At 46.9% G+C, this 16,730-nt stretch overlaps 1 protein-coding gene across 3 annotated transcripts in view; it reads left to right on the top strand.

Annotated features, from left to right (window-relative positions):
* The window catches only part of LOC144772494 (E3 ubiquitin-protein ligase TTC3-like), a 1,119,388-nt gene that overhangs the window by 76,729 nt on the left and 1,025,929 nt on the right, over window positions 1-16,730 (top strand). For all 3 annotated transcript variants that reach the window (XM_078656860.1, XM_078656861.1, XM_078656859.1), the window contains exon 6: window positions 9,173-9,226. In XM_078656860.1, the coding sequence (XP_078512986.1) occupies window positions 9,173-9,226 (54 nt within the window). The remainder of the gene's footprint in view (window positions 1-9,172; window positions 9,227-16,730) is intronic.

Here is a 16,730-nt window from a genome sequence, read left to right as displayed (position 1 = left end):
ACGGGAGCTCTGCTCAGAAGGTGAGCGGGGAAACAATGGGGATGGCAGAGGGGCCCCTGGTGGTACTTGAGAAACAAAACAATGTTCTGATGCTAGATGCCATACTAACAGTGGAAGCGGAGCTTAACACGCATAAGAAACTATCTACAGAAGGCAAATGGGGGAGCCTAACAAGTATAGTAACACAGCACGAGCAGGAGCAGGAACTGGGGCAGGAGCAAACGGGGAGAAAAGACAAGCATGGTTCTCCGGAGTTTTTCTCTGTCAACGAAGGGTCCGACTCCACCGGCATTAGCGAGTATGAGGGTGAGGATGCCAGTTACTCCGATGCCACCTCCAGCTCAGGCACAGGCTCCAGAGATATAAGTACGCAAAAAAGAAAAAAAGTGGGAGTAAGAAGAAGTGGTCAAGGGTCTATGAGCAGCATGACTAAAAAACTATCATGGGACTACTCAGCCACTACAGGTACTTATCAAGAAGGCGGGCAAGTAGAAGGGGCTAACGGAGGGCCATCGTCTGGGTCTATATCCCAGAATGTAACAATGGAAATGATGTTTGGCACCCTTAAACAGATGCAATCAGAGGCCAGGGTGGAAAGTCGGAGAGCGAGACGTGACACGAAAAAGATTCAGGCGTCGCTCAGAAAATTTAACAGAAAATATGAAGAAGTCGAGGAAAGAGTTACACAGGTGGAAGAACGAACAGGGAGGATGGAGGACGAAGTAACAGACTGGCAGGTCTTCCAAAACGAGCAAAGGAAGGTAGTGGAGGATCTTCAATGGAAGATTGAAGACTTTGAAAATCGCCAGAGGCGGAACAACGTGAGACTCTTGGGACTAGAAGAAGGGTTGGAGGGGCAAGATCCAAGGGGGTACGTGATTAAACTCTTGAAAGGGGCCTTTCTGGAGTCCCAGTGGCAGTGGGAAGTAGAAGTTCAAAGAGCTCATAGATTTCCACTAACAATTGAGAAAAACTGAGGGGACCAGCAGAATACATTACCCAGGGCAATGTTAGTGTTTCTAGGGAACTTCCTTGCAAGACAAGAGATTATGGATAGGGCCAGGCCAGATTCCAGGAAAGTGTATGAGGGTGTAACATTTTTTGCCAGACCTGACTTCTGCCACGTTACAGTAGAGAGAAGGTGGAAATTGAGACAATTGATCACCCCCTTTCAGAAACAAGGCGTGGAAGCATACCTACTGTACCCAGCAAGGTTAAAGGTTATCAGCAAGGGGCATACTAGGATGTTTTTTTCAGAAATCAAGGCAGGAGAATTTCTGACAGAGCTTACTGAGCAGCATAGGGGGAGGGATAACAGAGGAAGAAGCCCAACTAAAACATCATAGGATATCCTGCATATACAGATATACACTGATTGAATAAGGTAGAAAGCAGAAGGTAGTGGTAGGAGAGAGAGGCGACACTACAGTCTATAGAGGCTACATATAGGTCACAATTGACCTATTTGCCTGTAATCAGGGGGGGAGGGATCTCAGAAGGGGGGGAGAAGGGAAGGGGGGGCAGGGGGGGGAGAGGGAGGGGGAGGATCTAAGGATGGCGAGTACAGCACTTATGGAGAAAGTATTTGAAGCATACGAATGCAGGGCTTTCTGCGTGGGAGTACAGTTCAAGGGAGCACAGTTTGCAGGTGGTTATAAGAATATTGAATGGGAATGCAGAAAGGAAAGGCTTAACAGAGTAAGATGGGGGTAAGGATTGCCACTATTAATATCTGTGGATTAAATGATGGAGGTAAAAGACAGAAAGTTTCTGCCATGCTAAGAATGTTGAAAGTTGACATTATATGCCTTCAAGAAACGCACATAGAGGGAAACAATAAACATCTGCTAGAACAAATGGGCTTTGAGGTACTAGCCCATACGAGACAAGAAACTAAGATAAGAGGGGTGGCCATATTAGCAAACAAGCATTTGCAATGCAATAGGTCTCACATTTGTGAGATTTTGAGCAATTGGGATTTTAAATTACAATGCCTTTTATTTATGTGTTGGTTTTTTAAACAAACAAATAAAAGGAATTGTCATTTACAATACCAACAGATTAAACTCTCAAAAATGCGAGACCCATTGCATTCCAAATAGGTAGCAAATATTCGTCATAATACATTTCATATGACAAACGCTTTGCTTAAAGGAATTATAGATTCTTTGTGTCACTGAGTACACATGAAAGCCATGGTCATTAATTTGACTAAAAAGCTAAAAAAGCCACTGTAAAATATTGATAACACGATGATGCAAGTCACCAGTGATGTCCCCGATCAATCATTTTCTGTGATCTGTCAGTCAGAATCATGATAAAAACTGCAATGAGAGCACTTTCACCAACCCTCCACAAAAACGAACCACAGTAGTGCTATAAATGATGCCAAGTAACTCACCAAAGTAAACAAACTGGTTTTCCACAAATGGGAGAGTATGACAATTATTTTGACACATATTATAACATAACAGGTGATTACACGAAGGTGTCCTGACGCTGAATAACAGATGTTTACTGTTACCCAACTCAATGGTACTCATTTTATCGACCTCAGATGGATGAAAGGCTGAGTGGACCCACGGGGATTTGAACCTGTGACCATGAGGTCAAACACAGGCCCCTGCAGTGGCAGCTGTAGTCCACTGAGCCACCAGACCCGTCGTTGCCTCAGTTCATTTCTGAAATCTTGAGTTTGTTTCCATAAAAATGAGACTGCGGAAAGCTTCTTCAGCTAAACAAACAGGAAAACCAGGGCTACCACTCAGCTCGCTCGTTTGTTCTCACGAACAGGATGGTGTGCTCAAAAGTACATTTGAACACACTGCAGCCAAAGCAAGTGGTTACATTTGGTGTGCAAAAACGAAAGGAACTGACTTGTAGGAAACGTGCCAACTTGTCAAATGCGGCGGAATCGTAGTGGCCAACCCCCTGGGTTCAGTGCTCCTGAAACAGTCTACAATGACTTAACACGCTCTGAGTTGGCTTAAAAAAAAAAAAAAACTTTATCTCTAAACAGTGCAATGGGTGCTAGGGATGGTCTCTGTTGCCCGTGTTCTGTGCATGCTACAGACACACAAGCCCCGGCTACTATAACCAAACAAAATCAAGGCATTTTATTGTCCCACACACCACGTCTGGGAAGCAGAGACTACTGCAATTACATTACAAAGGGTACCCGCAGGCACACAACAGTGCAGAAGGCCGTGTACGCTCCCAGCCTGTTATTTGCGAACCAATTCTGACTGCACTGTTTTTACAGCCTGCTCAGAGACCATTCCTGTGTGCCTGTTATCTTTGTAAATAACGGAAAGAAGGTATTGGAACACGCGCTCACGATCACATGGTTAGTGGGGGGGGGGCTGGGATTCTCTGTGTTTGGAAGTAATTAAAAGTGAAACATACCAATGTCACTGGAAGGCTTACGGAAGTATAGCAGCTGCAAGCCTTACATGGCGTGCATTGGTTAATATGCGCTGGAAGGCTAAAACAAAACACACCCAGGAGCATAAACATGACACACTATCTGTAGCACAGAGCTCCATTCATCAAAGAGGAGGAGCTTGCTGTGCACAGGGCCCTGCCTCCCCTTTACTGAACATACCATATCTGTGGAGAATTAGCCTTTCTGCCCGTTCTCCCGTCAGCTGGGAAGCGGCTTTCTACTGTCCCGTGGTGAGATGGGCAAGGCTCAGTTGCAGGCGGGCAGCCTATACTGTCAGCGAAAGCAGCAGCCGTCTCTCCTGAGGGGCGAGGGAAGGAGGCAGCTTAAGCCACGGAGAAAGTGGGCGGACGCCATGAACAAGCTGTGGTTGTTTGTAGCTACACTAATGGTGAGGCAGGCGCTGTGCATCCGAAGTGAGGCGGAAACAAATTGTTAAACAAGATGTGCGGACCCCTGGCTGGTGCCTGCCGCACGCCCCTGGAACCACCGCCAGGAAGCCGAACAAAATTCAAAATATTCCACTCACCGAATCCAGAAGTGCACATTGCACAACCCCCTGTGCGGTCCTGAGAGGGGGATACAACAGAGGCTGATCTCAACTCTCAAGGAGGGGAGACTGGGAAGACTGCTGCAGAACCAGGGGGGAGAAGGGGACAGCATGAGTGAAGAGAAAAGATGGTGAAGAGAGAAGAAAGTAATGAGGAAGTTACTATGAGACTAGCAGAGAGGGGACGGGGATAGTGAGAGAGTGAGCACAGCATGAGGGGCTAGAGGTGAGAACGCTCACATGTGAGTTACATGAGGTTGTGGGAATAGGAGTGTGGGGAAGAAAGACATGGTAGGAGGGAGACCAGGAATAAAGAAGGAAAGGAGACCTTAGAATACAGAAGGAGACATCGGGGGAAGATGAAAGGCGCAGACGGGGATAGCGTGGGGAAAGAAGGGTCAGGAGGACTTCAGGGAAATAACGGGAGCGGAAAAATGGAGCCTGGAGGGGGCAAAGGGCATGACCTGGAGGAGGGGGGAAAGCAGGGAAGCATAGGGATGTTAGGGGACAGCCTAGAACGAGAGAAGTTCGTAGAAGCAGAAGAAAGAGTGGGATAGCTTGTGGTAGAGCAAGAGAGGGGCGACAGGGCGAGCCAAATGGGGCATAACATGAAGGGAGGGTGGAAAAAGTGAGCAACATAAACGTAAAAAAATAGAGCAAATGAGGGCAAGAACAAGAGAGAATGGCATAGGGAGACTGAATACAGAAGACAAGAAATAATGATAGGCTAAAGAGGAAAGAAAAGAGATAAACAAGGGAGCAGCAGGGCAGGGGGAGAAAGGAGGGGTGATTTTGCGAGGCTTCTGGCGGGGGGGGGGAGAAAGGAGGGGCAGCGGAATGCATGGGCGAGGGGAGGAGAAGTGTGGCAGGCAGATGTGCGGCCTGGTGATGGGGGCAGGCGGATTAGGGAGATGCTCGTGCTTGTGTGGTCACGTGACCCGCTTTGTGGCCACGTGACCTCACATGCACTGTGAAGAAACGCCAGTGGTTTCACTAGCCGATCGAGCACTTGAATTCGATCCTACCCATTCCTGCGGAATGGGACAGGCTCGACCTAAAAAAGGGACCTTTACAACAAAGAGGAAAAAAGAAGATCAGGGGGGGAGATGGGTCATGATTGAGGGTGAATCAAAGGCAGGATATTGCACTATTGTTTCGGTATATGGATCTAATGATGATGACCCAGAGATTTTTGATTTCCTAGATCAGGAATTATCCTTGTGGCCTGAACCGATTATTTGTTGTGGGTATTTTAATGTTAACGGTTTAATGGGATTGGGTATGACGGGTGGGAAATACGGGGGGAGGAAAAAGAAAGTTTGTAATGCAGTTTGTAATCTTGCATGTCATAACGCTTTAGTGGATACTTGGTCTCAAAAACACCCTTATGGAACGGGAAGTACATACTTCTCGGCACCACATAGAATGGTTGCCAGACTAGACTACTTTTTGATTTCTAACTCTCTGATAGGCGATTGTCAATTGGAGAGGCTTCCGAGGATACTATCGGACCATAATCCACTTGTGTTAACTCTACCATTGGCTGTCGGGGGGAAAGAAAGTCTTACAACTGGACCTTTGAAAGAGGGCTCCTAAAAGATAGAAACTATGTGATTAGGATGAGAGTATGGATTAGCCAATTCTGGGAGGTTAATAGAGGCACTACCTCGGCTGGTATGGTCTGGGGGACCTTTAAGGCTGGCGTTAGGGGGGAAACTTTATGCTTTACACTACAAAGGTCTAAAAACGAAAAAGAGGAAATGGCTAAAAAACTAAGAGATCTAACAGATCTGGAAGAGCGTCTTATATTCGCTATTTCTAAGCAAGACCCCCTGGAAGATATACTGCTAAAAATGGAGCTGAATAAAGCAGATGCAAGTGAAAGTATAGTTAGCAGAACAGCAGCTAACTATCTAACTAAAAGGGAGAAAAGCTACGAGTACAATGACAGAATAGGACATCTTCTCGCGATTCGGACTAGGCAGAATTTGGCAGCAGGACAAATAAAGGAGATAAAAGATGAGGTAGGGGTGGTGGTAAATAAGACAACAGATATACAGGAGGTTTTTAGGAAATTTTACATCAAACTGTACGAGCAGACACTTACAAAGACAGAACAAGAGATCACTGGATATTTGGGGAATATAGATCGCGTAGAGTTAGAAGACGAGGAGAAGGAAAATTTAGAGCTTAAATTCACATTGCAAGAGGTGCAGGGAGCGATAAACAATCTTCCTGCTGGGAAAGCCACAGGCCCAGACCAGATCCCAGTAGAGTTCTACAAAATCTTCTGGGATGTATTAGGGAAGGACATGCTTGAAACTCTTTTGCAGGCACAGATAGGAAATTCAATTCCACCTTCATGGGGAGGAGCTGATATTATCGTGATTTAAAAAAAAAAAAACAAATCCCCACTAGATCCGGATCCTACCGTCCGATAACTCTTAATGAATTCAGATGCTAAAATCTACTCAAACACTTGCACAGAGATTAAGCAGGATCATAGAGCATTTGGTGAGCACAACACAGCACGGGTTTATCCCAGGAAAGGGAACCACACAGCATACGAGTCAGATGATTACTATCTTAGACGCTATGGGAGTTGCAGGGGACCCTGTCGCGGCTATATTTTTGGATGCGGAGAAGGCCTTCGACAGGGTCTCCTGGAAATATTTATGGGAAGTAATGAAATGGTATGGGTTGGGCAATGGATATATTAAGGCAATTCAGGCATTATACAAAGAACCTAACGCTAGAATAAAAATAAATAAAGGATATACTAATCTAGTACCTATTAATCGTGGTACAAGGCAGGGCTGTCCAGCATCTCCGCTCTTATTCGCCCTGTATATTGATCCTATTCTGCGCAGACTAGACAACAACTGTACGATCCCCCCAATCAGGCTACACAACATTAGTTATAAAGTATTCGCTTATGCGTATGATGTGGCCATAATTACAAATAACCCAGGAAGCGCTCTTCCTGAGATAGAGAGGGAAGCAGTAGACTTTGGAGCAATTTCAGGATACAGTATTAACAGAGAAAAAACTCAAATAATACAAAACAGCTATATGACTTATCAAGACAACAGAGTCGTCAAAATTGCAACATATTTAGGAATAAAAGTTACTACAGATTTAGATAACTTAGTAGAGATAAACATGCGTCCACTAGTAAACAAAGTAAAAGAGAACGTTGATGGGGCGGATAAATGTGATCAAAATGACTACCTTTCCAAAATTTCTGTATTTATTTAGAGAAATTCCACTCTTTTTTGATCACTTTTGGTTTAACAAAATAGAAGCAATTTTAAATAAATTCATTTGGGCACATGGCAAAACCAGAAGGGCATATCGACACCTAACACTACCAAGAGAAAAGGGGGGGTGGGGAGCACCGGATTTCCGGTTTTATTATTGGGCTACAGCTATGCAATACTTTCATGGACTAATAGGGGGCAGTGGTACAGAACTAGGAGAAGACACACCGGGTCACACTAACGTTTACACTGCAATTATGGGAGAAGGGGCTGAAAACGGATTCTTAAACACAATCGATTTTAGTTACTTCAAGCATACTAGATTTAAAACTTTAAAAGCTGCTTATAGTATTTGGAAGGTGGTACAAAAGAAAATGGGATTAGGAAGATACAATAGTTATACACGACTGTTAGCAAATAGATCCTTACCTGGTGATATTTTTAGGGATATGGTGATGAAGGATTGGGACAACAAAGGGATCATGAAGATAGGGAACCTTATGAACCCACAGGGGGAAATCTTACAGTTCCAAGAGATCCAAAGCAAATTTAAGGTATCAAATAATAGTTTCTTTAAATACTTACAGATCAGAAGTTTCCTTTCGAATAAACAGGGTGGAACGCTGGGCTTTCGGAACTGCCGTATAATGGATTACATAGAGGGGAGTTCTCACCCCACAATTCGATATTTATACGCAGAATTGTGCATATATAAATCCGATGACAGAGGGAAATATATAAGGAAATGGGCGGATAAGCTGGGGTTGCAGTCAGAGGGTTTCCAGGTGTCCCTTGATCTGGGCCGAACGATTTTATGCTCGGCCTCTTTACAGTCACAGCACTACAAGACCCTGTACTCACTTTACCATACGCCAGCCAGAATCGCACAATGGGGGGGGCAACATAGGAACATCATGCCCACGATGTGACTTGGAGTGTGCAGACATCATCCATATCTTTTCACAATGCCCACAACTGTATTCTCTTAAAAAAGAGATTGAGAAATTTTCTGAGGTATCGCTAGGGTTTAAAATAAAGCTAACGGATGATATACTACTGTTAGGGGTCTCGTCAGGAACTGAAGATGTTCTTTTGGAATTTATGTTCATGCTGGCTGCAGTGTTTCGTATCTGTATAGCATCTACATGGCTCGACAGGGTACCACCAACCTTTCAGATGTGGATTGCTCGGTTATTATCAACATATAATTTAGAAAAGGCAATTTATGATAGGAAGGGAAAAAGAGGTAGAACTCTGGGGAGGAAGATTTGGTATCCAGTGACAAACTGGAAAAACAGATTGGTAAATCAGGAAGGGACGTCGGCTGCTAGCGATTAGATAATTGATGAAATGGTCTGAAATGCAATGTAATGTTTGTGACTGCTCTCTTTAGTTATTGTTTTAACTTTTTTTTTTTTCTTTTTTTCTTGTTCTTTATCAAAAATGCTGCTATAACTATCTGCAAAAGACGATATTAGTATTTGAATGTGTTTGAATGTTTAGAATTTGGAAACGTATAAATGTGCTGTAACATTTACTGGTTTATCACTTTGGAAAATAAAAATTTTATAAAAAAAAAAAAAAAAAAGAGTTATTGCTTGATTGATGGTTTCGGTTTCGTTTTGTGGTGTTGAAAGTAAGGTTTTGGTTGACTTTAACAAGGCTGGCCAGTGGTGTTGCATTTGGTGAACTCCTGGCAAGTAGGTGGTGTTTGCATTTGTAAAGCAAAGTGAAGTGCTCGGTAGATTCCACTCTTGTGCACAAAGTATACGATTTTGAACATCTTGACCACTCCTTGTAAAGAGAGCCTGAGTAACTGCAGTCGTTAATATGAAACGGTCTCAAGTTTAAATTCTCACTTGCCAAAGGTATTAATAATTTTCCTTTTGATTCAAGGATTCTTTTTCAATTTTGTTTCAGCACATCCCAGATTTTATCCGTGGCATACTAAGTATTGGCCATCCAGTTTATGAAGTAAGTTTTTATTAAGTCTTTTTTTTACTGTTACAGTTTGTGCTGTCTAGTCTTCTGCGTAGATTAGATATTTATTTCAAATATATTATCTTCTAGACTTGTGAATTATAGTCCTAAATAATTCTTGGAGATTCTCTCCACAATTCAAACCTTTATTCTATGTTTATAGACCAAATTTAATTCTAGGATAAGTTCTGTAAGTTCTGTATGGTGTACATTTTGAACCATAAAGGATATTCCAATAGCGAAATGATCGCTTAGCCCCAAATGACAACAACCTTAAAATAGGCAATTACTGTAAGTACTGTTCCAATGGGATTAATGAATAATCAATAGGATATTATTAGGGGATTGCAATATCTGAATGTCGCTGCAGGACGACTCTCACTTGGAAAGTAACCATTAAGATTAATTAAAATATGCTGCAGTAAAGTTGACTGCACCTGGTTACTTCCACAAGAGCTATCTCTTACCAAGAACACCACACTAGGTATAAATTTGATCTCGCAAAAAATCAAGAGTTAACCAGCATTGGCAAAGCCATTAGGTTCTTGCCTATATGGGATCTATTTGCTTTGCCAATATTTGTTTTAAACATTGGAGGGGCAATAACACAACAGATATTCTGTTGATGTCATATTAATATACCATATTAAATACAATGTTTGACCTCGGTCCTTTCAATTTTTCAGTGGACTTCTGGAGAAGATTCCAGAATGTTCTCTTTTCTCTCTAGCGCGCTGTTTCACTGAAAGGATGGTATTGTGGCTTTGTTTTAGTACTGAGCGTGGTCATGTTCTGTGGAATAAGAGACTGTCAGCGAATTCTGAATTAGAGTGGAATGGAGCCATTGCTTCCAAAAATGCATTATGCCCTCCAATAAGTATGAATACAAATCTGTATGAACCGTGCTTAGCGTGTGATCTTGAGTTTACAGGTGTGGTTCATCAAGTCCAAGATGCAATCGTTGCAATGCAACAGGGAAATAAAAACCCATTTAGCCCCTAGTCAAGTTTGAGGGGTTACTTCAAAAGACTGTGTTCGAGCACATCCTGAAATGAATAATAGAAAACGGCACAGCAAGAAATGTCACAGGGGTAAAATTCTAATATTTAATTTTCATTTAACCCCTCAGTGATTAGAAAACTGGGGATGTGCCGAGCGTCAAAATGTAATTTAATTTTCAGGGTGTTTTTTTTGTGCATTTTTCTTTAAAGTGCTTGACATCATTTTCATTGCGCGCTACACTATTTGGGAGGTAAGAATCATTGTGTTTGTCTGGATGAAGGGAGACTGATCTAGATGGGCGACCTTGGGAATATGCTCAAAGATCACCTAAGGCTGTAAAGAAATGGATTTGAAGCAAAAGAGATTGTTAGAAATGTAGAGCCTTTAACACGAGTAATCGAAAATTAACGGGCTATTCACTACAAAGCTTATAGCTGACCACAGTTTCCGTTGTACATGGACGGTTTCATAATTCAGTGCTCAGTTATATCCCTCAACCTTTCAGGGGTCCAGCGAAGGTGTTACTCTTCAAATGAAATCACTTTAAGGCACAGAGCAGTGGTGTGAAACTTAATAACGGTATCATTAGTGTTTTAAATGGAAAGTGCAAGTACTCATAATCCATAGTACCAGATTGCTACTTAGAAGTGCCCATACTCTCCCATTAAATGTTTTGCAGCAGTGCAGGTACTCTTCCTCTCAAATGAAAGAAGTGCAGGTACTTGGTGCTTTACATGGGCAGGTACTGTCCATTACCAAGCACAAAACATTCAAACGTTTGGACAATTCCAGCTGCAGCAACTTAATTACTGCTGAGAGCGTAGTGGTACACATTACATCAATGGCCGTCAGTGTGACAATAAATCCCACTTGTGGACTGCAATACAGCAACCTTTTGATAGTGAAGCAGCTCACTCTTGTGGAAGGACAGTAGAAAGCAGATTATAGCACCCCTTCCAAACCGGTTCACAATCACAGTAGTGATTCTGGTGCTCCCTGGGAAAAACGATACAAGCACTGTTCCTCTTAAAACAGCAGTGCCAAAACAATTTTTCATAAGCTATGACAATCTAAAAGACCTGGAGTAGGGCTCTCTATGCCAATTACTCATGACACAACTATCTACAGTGTGCCTATTAATTTGTTATAAATATCTATTTGAAAGAGAAGTTAGTGATGGATTCCTTACCTTCGAATATCCCCAGGCGTCAGACTAGATCCGGAAAGTTTTCGTCAGCAGTACCCCTGTGCATCGGAAGGGGGCATTGTGGTGCCCCGTGTCCGTCGCTGGCGTCGTCGACACCGAGATGACGTCATGGAGACTACTTAGGTGACACCCATGCGCGCTGACATCAGTTCTTTCTTTTTCCACGCCAGCAAGCACAGATCCGGTTAGAGCATGTACCCTAGTCACTTTTTGACTATACTTTTGAGACTTTTTGTCTTCTCTTTTTGAGTCTTTGACTCCTGGTGCCACGTAGGGATGCCTGGGTTTAAAGCCTGTGGGGCATGTCGCCGCACGATGTCAGCGGCCAACCCCCATGCCATCTGTCTCTACTGTCTGGAGCGCGACCATGACTCCCGGTCATGTTCCGACTGTCTGGCCATGGCTCCGACGGGCGGTCCCGTAAGCTGCCAGTGGCTGGGCAGTAATCTCCGCGCCGTTCGAGGTCCAGGGGTCGATCGAGGGACCAAACGCGGAGCCATCATCATCGCTCCTCGGGGTCAAAGTCTTCACACTCTGAATCGGGTAAGAGGCGACATAAGAAGCAGTCGAAGAAGCATTCTGCTCTTCAACGTCCCCCCGTCAGTCTCCGGACTCGGACGACGGGGCCGGGGGTACCGCGCCCGCGGCTCCATTGGAGGCTGTGAGTCCCGCGGCCTACCCGCCCTATTCGGATCCGTTGGCGACTCCTGCCCAGGTGCAAGTTTTTCTTGCAGCCATGGACTGCCTGTTCAGGCCTCGGGCTCCTGCCAGCGTGCCTTCGGGCCCTGTGGTCCCAGTTGAGGGCCCTCCCTTGCCACTGGCTCCGCTGCCGATTGCTCCGGCCCCGGTGCCACAGGGACCTCCGCCAGAGGCTCCGGCCCCGGCGCCTCCTGCGGCTCCGATCTTGGCGCCGCAGTGGGTTCCGTTTGTTCCGCCCCTAGTTGGGACCCTAATTGGGACACGGAGCCGGAGTAACGCCGTCCGGCGCTGTTCATCAATTTGTATTCCCCTGTCCCTCCCCCACCTCCGCAGCCTGTTCCACGGGCAGTGGAGGAAGGGGACGACTGGGAGGGGTCTGAGGACCCTCTTACACGGCAGTGCGTGTCGGAACAGGAATGGACAGAAGAGCTAGAGGACGCCGGTGGCCTTGACCTCTCCTCTGACCCTGGTTTTCTTTCTCCTTCTGCGGTGGCCTTTGAGGAGGGGGCTACATACACTGTGGTGCTTCGTGGAGCAGCTGAGGCCCTTGACCTCGACCTGCCTACGGTGACCCTCAAGACTAATCTCCTCACTGAAGTGCTTCAGCCGGCCACAAGCTCTTTGGAGCCCCTGCTGCCGTTCAATGAGGCCTTAACTGACATCTTGATGGGCACCTGGTCTAGACCAGCCACCGGGATTTCCGTGGATAGGAACATAGCCAGGCGCCATCGCCCGGTCCCTGGTGAGCCTGCTTTTCTGTCTACCCACCCAACCCCGGAGAGCCTAGTAATCCAGGCCTCAACTTCCCAGAGCACATTTCCTACTGCTACGCCGAATAAGGAATACAGGAAGCTGGAACAGTTCGGCAGTGAACACCACATGCCTCTTGGGCCGCTATTCCCACGCTGTGTGGGACACGGTTGCGCAGGTGCTGCCTCAGTGTCCGGAGGAGACTCGGACAGTGTTTTCCCAAACTGTTGCTGAGGGGAAAGATGCAGCAAAGTTCGCCATCAGGTGTGGATTAGACACCGCAAACTCACTGGGTAGGGCGATTTCCATGACAGCGGCCCTCCATCGCCACGCCTGGCTGCGGTCCACAGGTTTTTCAGGAGATGTGCAAAGTTCTCTTAAGGACATGCCCTTTGATGGCACTCTCCTGTTTGGCGATAAGGCAGATAGTGCGCTGGAGCGTTTTAAGGACTCCTGGGCTACTGCCAAGTCCTTAGTTCTCTCCACCACACGCCCGGCCACGTCTGCATTTCGTTCCTTTCGTGGCCACTGAAGGGGCCCCCCCGACACGTTCGTTCAGCCACAAGCCTGCGCAGAACCATCCTCCATGTGGACGTGGTTCCCGCCGCCGCGGCGGGACAGGGGTCCAGCGTGCGGGTCAGTCCACCTCCACTCCCGCAGCATCCGCCTCAAAGCCTAACTAGCCCGAGCTTTAGGGCTCACCCCACGCCGGTGGGTGGCAGGATTCACCATCACCTCCCCCACTGGCGTTCCATTACCTCGGACAGGTGGGTGCTGCAAATCGTTCGAAGGGGCTACTCCCTCCCCTTCGAGACTGCCCCTCTAGCCGTGCCACCTCAGTACCACTGCATGTCGGGGGACCATTTTGCGCTTCTCCAACGGGAAGTCATGGCCCTCTTGGCCAGGGGGGGCCATCGAGCGCGTTCCTGGGCCAGAAGTAGGACGTGGTTCCCAAACTTTCTGGTCCAAAAGAAAGACAAAGGGGGCCTGCGTTCCATCTTGGACTTCAGGAACGTCAACTGCTTCCTCCGAAAGGCGAAGTTCAAGAGGTTGACTCTAGCTCAGGTCTTGGGTGCCCTCGACCCCGGAGACTGGATTGCAGCATTGAACTTGCAGGACGCATATTTCATATCCCCGTTCAGCCGACATACTGGCGTTACCTGCGGTTCACGGTAGGCCAGGAGCACTTTCAGTTTGCCGTGCTCCCCTTCGGTCTTACCAGTGCCCCTCGGGTGTTCACGAAAGTGATGGCGGTGGTCGCAGCGCATCTGCGCAGATCAGGGGTTCCGGCTCCCCCCCCCCCCCCCCCCATCTCTATGACTGGTTGTTGAAGGCGGGCTCACCCCAGACAGTCGTCTCCTATCTCCAGACTACGGACGACCTCCTGCATTTACTGGGGTTCTCCATCACCGTGCCGAAGTCGCACCTGAGTCCCTCTCAGAAGCTCCCCTTCATCAGAGTGGTTCTGGATTCAAAGCAGTTTTGGGTTTATCCTCCCAAACAGCGAGTCCGGGATATTCAGGCTATGATTCTGATCTTTCAGCCTCTATCCCGGGTTTCAGTCAGGATGACCCTCCGGCTCCTGGGCCTGCTAGTGCAACATGCCAGATAGCATATGCGGGCTCTGCAGTGGGACCTGAAGTTCCAGTGGGCACAACATCAGGGCAACTGTCCGATCACATCGAGATCTCGGAGGGCACTGCACGACATTTGCAGTGGTGGCTCACGAATCGTGATTGGGTCAATGGCAGATCCCTTTCCCTTCCCCCACCGGAGCACACAGTGGTGACCGATGCGTCCCTCCTGGGATGGGGCGGTCACATGGGAGAGGCGGAGATCAGAGGCCTCTGGTCTCCTGCGGAGTCCCGGCTCCATATTGGGCGATCCGACTTGCACTGAGAGCATTCCTTCCCGGGGAAGTGTAGTGCAGGTGTTCACAGACAACACTACCGCCATGTGGTACTGCAACAAACAGGACCCTCAGTCTGGACATGGCTGGAACATCCGGGCATTTCTCTGTTGGTTCAACACTTGGCAGGTTCTCTGAACGCCAGGGACAAATGAATTCAGCCGCTGGTGCATGGTGGATCACGAGTGGCGTCTGAACTCTGACGTGGCGCAAGGTCTCTTTCTGCAGTGAGGAGAGCCTTGGTTAGATCTATTTGCCACCGAAGAGAACGCGCAATGTCATCAGTTCTGCGCATTGGAATTTCCAATGCTGTACTCGCTTGTCGACTGTTTTCGTCGTGAGTGCAGTTGCTGTCTGTTGGACGCCTTTCCGCCTATACCACTTCTGCCCAGAGTGCTGAAGAAGATCCGGCGTGATCAGACCCAAGTCATTCTTGTGGCTCCGGATTGGGCACGAAGATACTGGTATCCCGTGCCTTTCATCAATCCTCAATGGGACCTAAATCTTGTCTTGACCTATCTGATGTGCGCTCCCTTTGAGCCACTTCATAACTGTCCTTTACGTCTTCTCACTCTCAAGATGGCTTTCCTGGTAGCTATCACTTCTGCCAGACGAGTGAGTGAGCCAGAATCTTTCTTCTAAACCTCCTTTTCTCTCTGTTCATCCGGACAAAGTGGTTTTAAGGACTCGTCCTTCTTTCTTGCCAAACTTTGTCACACCCTTCCACATCGGGCAGACCATCACTTTGCCCACTTTCTTTCTGTCTCCGCATCCTTCAAAAGAGGAAGAGGGGCTCCACCGTCTGGACCCAAAAGGTGCGCTCTCGTTCTATCTAAAGCGCACACAAAAAACTTTTTGTTGGCTACGTGAGCGCCAAGAAAAGTCGGGCCGTGCACAAACGGACCATTTCTCGTTGGGTCGCTCTGTGCATCAAAGCGTGTTACTCTTTGGCTAAGAAGGATCCTCCTCTGGGGCTGCGTGCCCATTCTACCAGGGCAACGGCAGCCACTACTGCCTTGGGGCGCGGCGTTCCCTTGCAGGACATTAGTCAGGACATCAGTCAGGCAGCTATGTGGGCCTCGCTGCACACTTTTACCAAGCATTACTGTCTGGACAGCCAAGTCTGGAGAGACGGCTTCTTTGGCCGTTCTGTTCTTCGTGACTTTCTGGTGTGATCTTCTGGTGCAGACCCTCCACCGGGGTTGGTATTGCTGGGGTATCTATTCTAATGTAAGGAATTTCTCACTAACATGTCTCTTTCAGATGCACAAGTTACTTGTGTAACGATATATCTGCAAGAGACATTAGTTAGTGATAGATGCCTTACCGCCTCACCCTCCCTGTTCTGCGAACTGATTTATAGGATTAAGGTCATCCCTTTCAGGGCCCTAGTTTCATGGCACCAGTAGTCTGTTTCTTGCATGGCTGTGCATTCCTGGCGCGGAAAGTCGTGTACAGAACTGTTGTTAGCGCGCCTGGGTGTCGCCTAAGTAGTCTTCGTGACTTCATCTCGGCGCTTACGACACCAGCGACTGACACAGAGCCGCACAACACCACCTTCAGACACGCAGGGGTACTGCTGTCAAAAACTTTCTGGATCCAGTCTGACGCCTGGGGATATTCTAAGGTAAGGAATCTATCACTAACTAATGTCTCTACAGATATATCGTTACACAAGTAAGTAACTTGTGCAATAACTTCTATTCGCAGATGCCTTACCTTAGAATTATGCCCATATGTTAGACTGGATATGGCAAATTTTGAAACAGAACTCCTGTATGCTGGTAGGTACGGTTGTTCGGCTCTGCGTGGCGTCGTCTGCTCCAGAAGTGACATGCACGGTACCTATATAGGTGCCACCTTGGTGCACTGACGTTAGTTCTTTTCTTTTCCATGCCAGATAGAGATGATCCGGTCTGGACCACCCCACA

The sequence above is a fragment of the Lissotriton helveticus genome, chromosome 8 (assembly GCF_964261635.1).
Source record: "Lissotriton helveticus chromosome 8, aLisHel1.1, whole genome shotgun sequence".
In the NCBI taxonomy this organism is placed as follows: Eukaryota; Metazoa; Chordata; class Amphibia; order Caudata; family Salamandridae; genus Lissotriton; species Lissotriton helveticus.
The sequence above is the reverse complement of the archived record's forward strand: the minus strand, read 5'-3'. Positions and strand labels throughout refer to the sequence as shown.